Below are 13,744 nucleotides of genomic sequence, written 5' to 3'. Positions count from 1 at the left end.
AAATCAAGGAAGGCAAGATTCTTCCCCTTGGGACTCTCATGCATTTTCATTGCTCTCCATCTCCCCAAAAAGACAACTAACGGCTGGTTTCCCTTGTAATACTTTTTTTGTGTTCTTAGAAACTGTAATATTGCACAATAGTATAGAAGATTGCAGTTCCCTCCTTCCTCCCAGGTATTATTTATTCTGTTTATATACAGCTTAGTTTGTGTACTTTGCCTAATTTTTTGTAAGGCATAGGCTTCACAAAAGAACGTGTCATTTGGCATTATGAAACATATAGGATAAGGAATAATCTCTAATATATTAATGGTGCCTAAAAGCTACGTCTGACATCTTACTGTCATAAATGGCAGACTTCACATTAGGCGAGATATTCTCTGTTGCCACCCTACCATTAATTTGGTGTGTAATGGCTAAATTCTCTCATCACTTTACTAAGGGACCATCTAAGGGACACATAAAACCTCTGAGATGACACATTATTAGTGGTTTTCCTTATGTATACATCAAAGAGTTGCCATAACTTTCTAAGGTCGTTATTTAAGAAGTATGACTTTTATAAGCCACTGAAAAAGGTTAAGAGAAATACTGCTTTACAAGGAAAGATAAAGGACAGCTGAAACATAAATTACTACCCGAGTAGGCTGGCTCCAACTGTTCTCTACTTTATACTGTGTCCCATCCAGCTCCATAATGATTGCCTACAGGCAGCAACTTAGTGGATGTTATAGCTGTTCCTGCAACTCCTTAAGCACTTCAGCAATTAAAAAAGAAATGTTTCAAACTTATCCTCTCTTGACTCTTCATCCACTATCCAAATGTTCTCCCTAGGCCAGTCTCTCACAGATTTACAGGTTGTTCAGAAGAACAGAGACTGCATCCTTTTGTCAAGGGATGTCATATGATAGGCTTTATCAAAGTGATCACTCTTTGAAGAATAAGACTCAAGTCAGACACCTCCTGTTGTGGAAGGCAGCAGAAAAGAAAGTAGAGCACTGTCAGAGAAAAATAATTGACAAATGGAGAACTTTAACTGACACCTTTCCTAGTTAAAAAAAACAACAACAACAACAAACAAAACCAAGAAGGTTGTTTAGCTAATTTGTTTAGAAAAATACAATAATAAAAAGCAAGGTAACCGCAAGATAAGACAAAGTTTGAGTGGTATTTTGGCTGTGATTCCACTTATGTGGTTTACAGAAGACTGAGCCAAAATTAAAAAGCATCAGAAAGTCTTGCATGCAGTGCGTGGTTGATGTGCTTCCTGAACAGTCTTGTAGCCCTATAATAGCATCTCTTTTTCTTCATAATTTTTTTATCCCTGATATGTGGGAAGCTATACTGAATAGTGGTAGAAAGGGAAAAGTTTAAAAAAGGTGCAGTAACCTATAATGTCTCTGTTTAAATCCATATTTTCTAGTTTCTCCATCATGTCCCTCAGAAAACCTGCTCACTCTTTAGTAAGACACACTTAAAATTTTGTGGACTGGGAAAAACTAGTGTTCTGTACAGTCACAAAAGTTTAACAAAACTAAGTTTTATATGGATAAATGTGTAGATTAGTGAAAAGCATATGAGGTAAGATGAAATACATAATAATTAACATTCCAGAACATTCAAAGGAAAGTATGTTATGGGACTGCAACTGCGAAAGGAATTAATCCAACCTGAAAATCAGTACATCAGCAGCTTTGGTAACATGAATTATTACTTTCTATAATTCTGCTCTTCTGCATCGGGACAGATTGTATTAGTCCTTTTCATCTTCAAATCTATGAAACTACAATGAAAAAATTACTTCTATAGGAAAATGTCAATATATTGATAATAATGCTTTTGAAAAGCACTTTCCCACAGAGCAAAATGAGTGCAGTTTAGGTAATTTGTTGGACAAGGAAAGTAGAGGGTTTCTGCCTCACAAATTCTGTTGCTATTCAATTACTTGTTCACTTTTTTGGAGAGGGAACTAGATTCGATGGACTTAACCAAAATGGCGTGAAACGAATCCTTTTTTCATCTTTGCACAGGCTAAATATAACTTCTAGTAACATGAATGTTATTCCTTCTGTAGCTGAAAACTTCTTCTCAGACCCCTGTTCTGTTGTTTCCACTGTGGTTATATCATAAACAGAAGAGAGTAAACTCTCTCAGTGAAGTTATATTTTTTCTTACCAGTGATATGAATGCTTAACAAAGAAAAAGAACCGAATCTTAAGGCAGTAGTCTCCTTCACTGAGAGTGTTCTTTCCTCAACGTACTGAATTAAGGATCACCAGACTGAAAAACAGATATCTTGTGTTTGATCACTGTAGATTCTGTTTTCCGCTTTGTTGTTGCTTCTAATAACTTACTAACTCTGCGGTCAGTTCAGCAGAATTTCTTTTGACCACCTTATTATATAATCACTATTGAACATCTAGGCGAATTGTAGAGATAGAAAAAAAAAAAAGAAACTGAATAGCAACTTAGAAATTACATACTGGTAGAATCTCAACATGCCCTAAATTACTCATTTGAGAGAGTTCAGTGTTGAACTGGGACTGGTTGGAGCCATGGTGGGACACTTACCAGTAAGGAAATGAAAAATTTTTGTAACTAAAGTACAATGAAGAATTCTGCCTGGAGCACTGTCATTTGGAAATGGGTGGGGTTTGGTCTTCTGGAACTAACCTGTTGTAGCCAGGTGGGTGTTGGTCTCTTCTCCCAGGCAGTTAGACAAGAGGGTGCATTCTTAAACTCTGCCAGGGCAGGTTTAGGTTGGATATTAGGAAGAAATTCTTTACAGAGAGGGTAATCAGGCATTGGAATGGGCTGTCCAAGGAAGTGGTGGATTCTCTGTCCCTGGAGGTTTTTAAGATGAGACTGGATGTGGTACTGACTGCCATGGTCTCATAACCACGGTGGTGTTGGATCAAGGGTTGGACTTGATGATCTCAGAGGTCCTTTCCAACCCGGCTAATTCTATGGTTCTGTGAATATCCCTTTGGTCAGTTGAAATCCTCTGTTCCAGTTGTGTCTCTTCCCAACCTTCCATGCTCCCCAGTCTCCCCACCAGCATGGCATCATGAAGAGCAGAAAAAGCCTTGTCTCTGTGTAAGCCCTGCTCAGCAATAACAAAAACTTCTCTGGATTATCAACCCTCTGTTCAGCACAAATCCAAAACATAGTCCCATACCAGCCACTGGGAAGAAAAGTAAATCTAACCCAACCAAAGGCAGCACAATCCCATATGTCTATTGTAACCTTAAGGATTTTATAAAGTCCTGACAGCAGAAGTAGCCCTTCTATGGCTATGTTCAGAGTGTTAGCCTGAAAGAACTTTGTATTGTGATTCCTCACTGCTATCTCACAAAACACTCTTAAATATGTTGATAAACCTATTACCATTAGTATCCAGTCAGAGAAAGCCTTTTGTATGTTCCAGTGACCTTGCACAAAATCCATGGGGTGTTCAGAATACTTTAAATATTTTCTTCTACTGTCCAACATTATTTAATAGCAATTCTCTGACCATTCTCATCTGAGGTCATTAGATGCTGGTTCATGAGTTGCTGTGAACAGTTCTAACACTTTATACACTCAAATTGGGTTTTCTGAACTTTTGTGTTTGGCATGAATCTATAAGTGTTATGAACTTTTCCTAAAAAGGAAATATGAACAAAATATATCCTTAAGAGACACTGATTTACTCTGTGGTTTTCATTTTGGACAGAAACCTCATATTTTAAGCATTAGAGCCTTTTTTTTTTTTAATTGAAAAACAGATCAATAGTCCACATTCAAATGGGAGCATCATTTAGAAATTGTAAACATATATAGTGAAGGGATTTTTATGTTACATTAAATATAATCATTATAAAGGCCTCTCCAAGAAATTTTGTCTGCACTCTTTGCACTCTTTGGTATATTCTAGCTTAGAAAGGCCAGATTAAGTGTGTAGATATCATGGTGTGTTTAGCCACAAGTGAAGCACTTTGTTAAGTTGTTTTGGTCACTCACTGGTTCAAGAAAGCAACATTTTAAATTTTGGGGCATTTTGGTATTGTTGTTGCTTTTAGATTACCTACTAACTTCCTGAACTCTTCATTCCAGTCTGTAATAAATCAAACGTATTACACGTGTGGGGTTTTTTCAGGGACATCAGCCAAGTATTTTCCCTAAGAAATGTTTTTCATAGATTTGGAGCTTGTGTATTCATGGTCACTTGTGTAAATGGGCTCCTGAGATGTCCTGAATACAGTTTTCAATATGCAGCCCCGTTCTCCTCTTGAGTGGAAGAATTGGTCATCATGGAATCCCAGGACTGTGGTAGCTAATGAAAAAAGTCTTCTTGCAAAAAGCATAGTCCCTAGAGGAGAACTGTTAATATGACTTACTTAGATAAAAATCTCATGAGACATTATGGAACCGATATGTCTTTAAATATTTTGGGGTTTGGTGATAAGAAATATCATCATGTGTTATTAAAAGCAGATATTATGAAAACTTAATACAGTTGTAGACCCAGTTTTCTTATGAAACAGTTCTGCAGCAGAGTTTTCATTCATTCCTCTCTCTCTGCCCACTCCTCCTGCCCCCCCCAAAAAAACCCCACCAAAGCCCCAAACCACCCACACCAACAAAGAAATTATAATGAAACAAAAATAGGTGTGACTTTTGTAGGGGGGGGTTTGTGGACAGCTGACATAAACAAGCTGTTATACTTCTGTCAGCAATGTACCAAAATATTGAGTTTGCCAGGAATCAAAAGATAATGTTGAATGACTGAGTCTAAGGGAGAAGGAGCCCAATTTGCAGGAAATAGATAGCAACTGTTTTCCATATGCCAGTGTCATTGTGGAAAGTGTTTTATTCCCTAAACCTGCAGCCCAATCCTTGAGCCACATTCTCTAGTCACATCAGGGTGATTTTGCTCAAGAGTTCTCTTAACCCTTCCTGTAGACCACAACCTCTTTGTTGTTTCAATTATACCCTAAAGCTTTAATCAGAAATCCTCGCCCAGAGAGGGCACAGAAATGAGTTGTTGTGTGACAGGAGTGTATAGCTTCCTAAAATGAGGGGTTAGATTTGCTTCAGATTAAGTGTTTGGGCCTTAGGCTACTCTTGCTGTGCTCTGACTGTGCTTTGTGTTTTCCAGCTCTGTTTCTTCAGTTCCTTTTGCTTTTCCTTTGACTTAAACATGCTGCTATGTGTGCTTACTCACAGTTTTTCTCCCTAGGCTTGAGCAGGGGATGCTGAAAGGTTTTCTTCTCTCTCTCTAAACCTCAGCTGAGTCCATGGAAAGATCTTTATCCCTTCTTCTGGAAGAAGGAAGAGCACTGATAGGTAGAAGTCTCTTTTCCCTGCTGAAGCATTTCTCATTCAGATCTTTAGACTGCAGCATTCTGGAATCAGCCTTGCAGTGAGAGATGCAGTATTGGAACCACTCAATGATAATTTCAATTGCCTTCTGAGTACTCTAGAAATCACTATTCCCTCCCTAGAAGGCCTGTGAATTTTCAATATAGTGAGGCAGTCTTCAAGAAAATACCAAAATGTAGTTTGTGCTGACTAACTTCAGGGAATTAAATATACACATAAAAAAATACCTATTCCTTCATGCAGTGCACAGATTTTATTGTTTCTGGAGTTTTGTGGTTTTGTTTATATTTTGTTAAACTTCAAATGCTTGGAAAACTAGGTCTCTTGGTGGTTTTTGTGCTACTGTGGATGAGTCTGATGCTGGATACTAGCCAACACTTATTATCAGTGATTTTAGTGATTCTTAAGTTCTCACAAATCACATTTCTTTCAAAGAGAGGCTAAAGCTAATTATTATTTTATGATTACATGAACATGTGAGAAATTTTTTTAGCCTTTGCAGTTTGTTAACATTTGCCTTAATAAAATAATAAAGTATAGCCATTAATTGTATCTTGCAGTAAATCTTTAACTAATATTACTGATGTCCCTAAAGGACTTGTTCTTCAGAAAATCTTAAACCTTGTGTTGGTCTGGTAAGAATGAAGGGTTATTGCTGATATTTTTTCTCAAATATGATCCTGTTTCATAATGCTTTTTGAGGCATGAACCTGTCACTTCTGGCTGCATATGCATTGAAACACATGCTGTGTACCACAGTGTCATACTGTGTGACCCAGAACAGTTTATCTGTTCTTTTTTGCTAAACTAAACTTAGATGCAATTGCAGCTTAAAAGTACAGGAGCTCTCCAATATGGTGAGTTTTAGAAACAATTGAATATTACTTTTAACTCCCTTTGGGGGGGGGTTAAAAAAAAAACAAACCAAGCTTTAAGTGATTCAGCTTTTGTTTTTTATTTTGTGTTTCACCAGTTGAAAAGATACAGAGCCAGTGGGATGAAGTGCATGGATACCTTCAAGGCCGGAGACAGCAGCTTCATGAGATGTTAAAGGATTCAACACAGTGGCTAGAAGCTAAGCAAGAAGCTGAGCGAGTTCTTGAACAAGCAAAAGCTAAGCTTGAGTCGTGGAAAGAAATTTCCTACACCGTGGAAGCTCTGAAAAAGCAGAACACTGAGCTTAAGGTCACTACTGACTATTAAAATATTTCCATTTGAGTTAATTAGATCATTAAAGAAAATGTCCTCTAACTGTTGTCCTCTAACCATGGACAGTGCACATTGAGAACAATCTTCCACAACAAATTAGAAAGAAATTAATTTACAAAGTCTAAAATATGTGTCACATAATCCTTGAATATGAAATTGGTCTTATCAGTCATAACAAATAGCTGGCTAATGTTTCAGGACAAATACCTACCTCTTCAACACAAGCATTTCTTGTCTCCTCTGTTCAACAGCCCCAGCTGCCCTGGTGCTGCAGACTGGGAAATCCTGTAGTATTGGTATGTCTGTCTGCACTCTTAATGGAGCTCTAAAGGTTGTCTGGAAATAGTTGGGAAAAAAGGGAGAAAAACCCCAACTGTAACAAACTATATGGAGTTGTTTTGAAAATCAAACATTTTATATTTGCCATAGGATAATCTCACTGGGTTCAGCTTTGGCAGGATTATTAACTTTAAAAAACTGAATTGGCTGCTCTTGTGATTTTAGCACACATGTTGCCACATTCTGGGTGCTAAAACATGTGCCTCAGTTAACTTATATAGCTGAGCTATACCTCAAGTAGCAATGCAAATATTCTCTTTTGCATCAGTTTTTAAGTTTCTTGTACTGGAAACTTTGGTGACATTCTTCATGAATAAATTTTGAGAATTGCTGTTTAAGATTAATATCTAATTTTCTAGTTGGGGAAAACCAAGATTGAAACCAACCAATCGATCAGACTTCTAAAGTGAGTCCTGCCTCCATGGGAGAATGGTTACACAACTATTTTCTGATATGTTCTCCTCTCCTGCACATCAGATTTTTGTGGGTTTTTCCTAACTCTTGATGCTCAACTACTTGGTTAAAGTTTGTGGACTTTAAACAGTCTTATTTACACAGCTGAATAATAATGAAATTCTGTGAATAGTGAGGTGAGGTCCTCATCAACTAGTTTTGCTGCTGGAGAAAGTGTAACTTCATGATTGTTCTTCATCAGTTAGTTATTGCCTTCCTGATATTTAGGAGTAGATACAAAATCTATTGGGGTGTTTGCCTTTTTTTTTTTTTCTTTCCTGTAAGAAGTATAGAAATATTCATCAGCCCATTCTTTTAGGGCTGAGGTGTGGTTAAGATTTCTCATTTAAGATTGTACCATAAGGGTCATTTCTTGGGAAGGGTGGATTATAGTAAACAAGGGCAATCACTCACTAATGTATTGGAAAGAGTTATAGATCATGTACACCGCTGTCATTCAGCATAGAGGACTCCCATTTGTCACTGTCTTCCTGCAGAGATATAGTCCTGGCCTCTGCCCAGTCTTTGTTTTAAAAAAAAAAAAAAAGAAAAGCTTCAACAAAGTCAATGTACCAGCTCTACAAAGACTCAATTAACAAAAAAACAGTTCTATACCAACACAGTCTTCTGTCATTGTGTTGAGTGTCTTATGTCTTGAACACAAATTACCTAACTAGGAAAATAATTTAAAATTTTGCTTTAGAAATGGATTTTATGTCCACTTTTTTATAAGAGTATATGAAGTTTAAATGAGTTCCCTCTAAGAGTGTATACTTTTTGAAAAAAATTATAGGTTATTTCAGATCAACATTATCCAAGGAGAGAAATAAGAACATCCTGCTCTTCTCCTGAATCCCCAAAATTATAGAAAAAGAATGCTAGTATTCTTATTCAACAAATGTATCTCTATGTATGCTAGTCTCTGAATGGAGACCTGAAGATTCTTTTCCCTCTTTCTTTAAAAACACTTGAGCTATCTGTATCCTCAGCCATTCCCATCACAGTCTGCATTCAATGTGGTGTGCTGTGTCAAGTTACAGATGTTAATCTATAATTATAATCTCAGTGTCACAGCTAGTCCGTCTTAAACTGTGCCCTCATGATGATTTGAACATCAACAGGCTCTATTCTTCCAGGGTTGTTTACTTTCATTTATTTGGTTATGCCTAGCCTTTCTCCCCCTCGTCTAGAAGAAATTCACCTCTGTCTTAGCAAATTGGGGGTGCATAGGGTAGGGGGGTTTTTTTCTTATTTTTTTTCTCTTTTTTGTGTTTCTTTTGTGACAGCCTTCCTAGAGGAATTAAATTTGTCTGCCAGTAATTCCTATTGTGTCAAATCCCTCATGAGAACAGCATCAGCTGTTGTGTTCATGCTTGAGATAAGGAGTCATGAATTCTAAGGAAAATGCAAATTTTTTTAGTTCAACAGCTTTATGTTTCTTGTGGATAGTATTATCTAAACTGAGGGACCTAGAAATACATTAAGTTCTGAAAATAAATGCTTTCCAGGCTTCTGTGCCAAACACATCTATTTTGATGTTGTCCCCTGAAGATGTAGAGTAAGTATGCTGTCTTCTGGCTTGCTGTTAGCCTGATGAGAAGGAAGCTGTCATTTCTATTCGTGTTGAGGGAAAGAGAGAGGTCAGTGTGAGACAAATAAATTCTTCAGACATATTAATTTTGTCAGCTTTGTATCTCAACACAGCTTGGTGTTGGAAAGTAGTCACTGAGTGTTCTTCTGATTTGCTTGTTAAATGTTACAGGTCTGCCTAAAGACAGCTGGGTCAATGTGTAAGTTCCCCTCTACTCCAGGGAACTTTTAATCAGTGCTTGTGTTAATGCATTTGTGTTTGGGCATCCTTATACATGAGAGAATGCTAAACCCAACAATACCAGTCTTTCGATTACTTAAATTTTTACAATGCCAGTATAAACCAAAAACCTGTAACTGGCTTGTATTTGGCCAGTGATGTTTTTAATAGAATTTGGCAGTTTTGTTTCTGACATTTAAAAGAGAAGTAATGAGGTAATATAGTTGATAATTAAAAACATTATTCATTTGAATCAGAAATTACTTCAGAGCTAATTAATTCAATTAATTTGCTGAGGATTAAAGCTTTTGTTGTTGTTCTTTAGTTTGATATTTGAGAACTAAATTAGTGTTAGGTGTAGAGAATCAGAATATGGCAATATGGCCAATGAGAGTCTTTACCATTAAGCCTTCTTTGTTATTGTTCATTTTGTGATGACTGCAGATGGTTAACTCAGCAGGCTGAAGGTTATAGGTGTATAAATAGTACACGATCACACCTCATCTCCTTCAGTCACCAAGTCATCAGAACATAAGCAAGTCTAAAACTAGACTTTTCTTAATAGGATAATGAACTTCTGTTTAAAAGAGAAAAAAAAAAAAAAAAAAAGTCAAAAAGCCCCACCAAAACCACAAATCAAACAAAACTGCTATGACTGCCCATTCACCCCTTGGCTCCTTGTTTTTGTAAGAGCTAGTGAGGAGTCTCTTCTCCCTCTGTAACGATTTAGCTGGGATGGTCGATGTGAAGAGGAGGAAGGATGGAGATCATGTTTCATTCCTTCCCTTCATTGACCATTTATTTCTCATTCATCTAGATAGGAAATTAAATAGAATCTTGATTACATCCCCTGCTCTGTTGGGACTCAAGAGGCCAGGCAGCTTTCCACTGGCACAGCCTGGAGGGTGAACTCTATGCCCTGAATTTGTGGATAAGACTGAGGCTGTCCTCCTTGCCTTTGTCAGCTTCCTGCAGGGGAGTAACTTCCTAGGTACATTTTTGTCACTCCCCAGGTATTATATAGGATGAAGTACAGTCTCAGCATTTTGTGGATTTTTATTATTCCAGGGCTGACAATGTACTGCTTTGATTTTAGTAAAACAATTAACAAGTAAGTTAATGTTCCTGATAATGATGCAGACACTGAAATAGAATTCCTCGCTTTAAAAAATTCTTTAATTATATAAATAAAACATACTAGGTACACAGAAAAAGGAAAGAAAGGCAGCCTGATTTTCCAGATTTGTGATACATACACAGAAGTGGATGATGCTGTACATACATACTGCTATATTTGAACTACTATGCGTCATTGATTTTGTTCCACTGGGCAATCCTGGGATAGAAGAAAGCCCAGCTCTAAATTCATTACTTGTTTTTAATCAAGGATCCTTAATTACACAGACTTTCTTCCTATTAACATCAACTAGTGTTTTCTAATTAAAAATTATAAATAAATTTATACCTAAGTAATGTGATAAATGCACAGCCCTAATTCTTTAAGCCTTTTAATAAACTCAGCAAATTCCTGTGATAACACAGACAAAACAAAGAGAATGCCTCAAAAAATGTCAAAAAGAAATTAATGTAATGAAGCAATGTCCTTTAAAGAAAAAACAAATATGTTCCTAAGTAGCTAAAAGATAAATGAAGCCTAAAAAATATAAAAGGGAAAAGAGGCGAAAAAAGTGTCCTGAAGTTAATTCTGAAATATACATTATAGTCGTGTAAGATGGCAGTTAGTGAGCCTCTGGAAGGACAGACAGGTAGAACATGTACCACAACACTTTGTTCTCAGTGTCTGCACAGAGTGAAGTTGACGCATGCTCTCCTCAAAGCTGTTGAAAAATTACAAACCAATTTCCAGTAAAATAGAAAATACAAATTGTTTCCATCAGCAAAGCTCTCTGTGTTCATCATTTGTTTCCTGAGTGATGACCTCGTGTTGTAGTGTCAGGAGGTTGATGGATTAATGTTGAAGTTAATGGTGAGAACAACACATTTGGAAATAAACTTGTAATGGATATTTCCTTTTTTATTATTATAAAAGGTGGTTTGAAAGCTTTTATAAGGTCATTTATTTTCACATGGAACTGGGTAAAAGAACTTATTTTCAAAGTAAAGTTTACAGACCATTAATTTACAATCCAGGCAAGATGTTATGGTAACTTTGCTAGGTAAAGCAGTGAACAGTCAGTCTGCTGTGATTCTTTGGCTAGAACAAAAGTAGCTGCATGCCATTGTAATTTTGAACCAAGAGAAAAGTAAAGTATAAAGGTGGATAGGCCTAGATGTAGAATAGTTGGTTCCTATAAAAGATTTATAAAACTGACATGATAATGACTGTAGAATTTATTTAATTTTTTATTATATATATTATTTGTATAAATATTACCATTTATGTATTTGTTGTGAATAATTCTGGCAGGAAAGGAGCTCAGCTGAGAGACTATTTCCAAAACAACCACCTGCCTGTATCTTCCTCAAAGAAACAGTAGTGGTTTTCTACAAAATCATCACCTCTCTTGATTACATCTCCTTACTTAATGGAGGGGAATGACTTCAAAAAATTGTTTAGGTAGCTTCAGCATTAGTGAGCTTAACTACAGCATGTTAAGATGGTTTTGGGGATTAGGAGTTTTTAAAAGGTAAGAGCTGGGGGGAAAAATTAAAACCCTCCAAAACTCCATATGAACTCTATTGAGAGATCAAGTACATTTTTGTCCCAATCTAATCAAAATAATTTTACAGACCTTCTGAGAGTAAAATATAAATGCATAAAATATTAAAAATTTACTTATTTTTAGTTAGTATTTAGACTCTTCCATCAGGGATTACATATGTAAATTCAGATTTCTGTGGAGAATTCCTTATCTGAGTCAAAACAAGATTTCCAGAGGAATACTGCTTTGGGAGAAAGAGAAAAAAGCTATTTCTTCTTATAGGCATTTCCCAATTTATGTATTAAAGCACAACAATAACGACAGTCAAATCTTACTGTTTGGGGTTTTTTGCTGATAGCTTCAAACATTTACATGTAACTTACTATTTCTATTTGCAAATAAAAAATTTTTCTATTTGCATTGTCCTTTTTATTGGCTAGTTGGAGTCTGCCTAGTACAAAAGTTTAAGTAGACAATCAATTATCTTCACTCGTTTATTTTGTAGTTACACATTATGTATTAAATATGCAGCTTCAGTGCATTTATGCGGAAATTTACTCTGAGAAAGAGAGTAACAGGAAAGATGTTGGGAGCTGGCTGCTGGCTGAATGAGTTTTTGGATTTCCTGGCCTGCTTCTGGAATGAGGCATCTGGCATAGGTGGAGAGAGGAAAAAGGAGAGGAAAGGGTGAAACAAAGAATGACCAAGATTTTAAAAGCTTCCTTAATATTAAAAAGTGTAAATTAGCATTATGAAGGTATTGATGGGTTTATCAATAGTATTTTCCTGTATTGCAGACTTAGTGCTGTTCCAGTAGATGGCACTAATTACATAAACAATTTGTTAAAATGAACTAAATTATAAAAAAAATAACTGAAAGCACAGGTCTTAATTGTCCAAATCTCACTATCATTGCACAGCATTATTTCGCTATATTTTCCATCTCAGTATAATTCAACATCACAAACTATCATAGTTTGCATAATGCATAATACTGCATTATTATAACCCATCATCTTTTTGCGTCTCAGGAAAGAATAATCAACATTATAGTCAGTGTTTATCAATTTGGGGCTGTCATGTCTTATCCGGCATTTAGGAATTTTTTTCTTAGTCCCCTCAGAATTTAGAAGAAGTCCTGTGGTGTTATGAGTAAAAGAGTTTAAAACATTTAGAAAGACTGACCTTTGTTACCAGTAAATCTGAGCAAGTCCTTTTTCTTTATTTTATATTGATGGTGTAGGTTGTTCATGTCCTTCTCTAATAATCAGACAACGTATGTGATCATTTTATGTTGCTCCGAGGTTTATTCTTTCTTTCTCTTTTTACTTCAGCAATTTTCAAAAGAATTACGACAATGGCAAATAAATGTAGATGTGGCAAATGACTTGGCACTTAAGCTGCTCCGCGATTATTCGGCAGATGACACCAGAAAAGTACAACTGATGACAGATAACGTTAATGCGGCATGGGCTGCCATTAATAAAAGGTAGGATATAAATTCTGCTATTAGATTTGTTGTTAAACTCCATTAACATTCATTGCCCAGCTCTGGTTGGAGATTACAGGTGATGCAACTTTTGCAAATGGCATGACTATAGTGAGAAAGGATCATGACTCTTCTGTAGAATTTTTATGGAAATATGTCTTTGGAATGCCATTTAATTCTCTCAAATAAAGTTTTGCTTCCTGCCAATTTTCCTCTGCTGTAAACAGTTGCCAACTAACTTCAACTGATAGGTTATATATTTTAAATATTTAAAATTAAGTGCTTCTAATATCTATGTACTATCTCCACATCACAATCACATTAGTGATTTTAACTCATAAACCAAATCTGAAAATGAGAGACATATCCTGTGGAAGCAGGTTCAAAGCAGAAATGTTATCCTGTACCTTTGAAGCA

General features: G+C 36.2%; 1 protein-coding gene across 11 annotated transcripts in view; it reads left to right on the top strand.

Annotated features, from left to right (window-relative positions):
* DMD (dystrophin) overlaps positions 1-13,744 on the top strand; it is a 1,047,400-nt gene that overhangs the window by 774,495 nt on the left and 259,161 nt on the right. For all 11 annotated transcript variants that reach the window (XM_050333288.1, XM_050333286.1, XM_050333290.1 and 8 more), the window contains 2 exons: positions 6,338-6,549; positions 13,173-13,327. In XM_050333288.1, the coding sequence (XP_050189245.1) occupies positions 6,338-6,549; positions 13,173-13,327 (367 nt within the window). The remainder of the gene's footprint in view (positions 1-6,337; positions 6,550-13,172; positions 13,328-13,744) is intronic.

The sequence above is a fragment of the Myiozetetes cayanensis genome, unplaced genomic scaffold (genome assembly GCF_022539395.1).
Source record: "Myiozetetes cayanensis isolate MyiCay16 unplaced genomic scaffold, myiCay2020 scf5-8, whole genome shotgun sequence".
Classification (NCBI taxonomy): Eukaryota; Metazoa; Chordata; class Aves; order Passeriformes; family Tyrannidae; genus Myiozetetes; species Myiozetetes cayanensis.
Note: the sequence above shows the minus strand (reverse complement) of the source record. Positions and strands in the feature narration are given on the sequence as shown.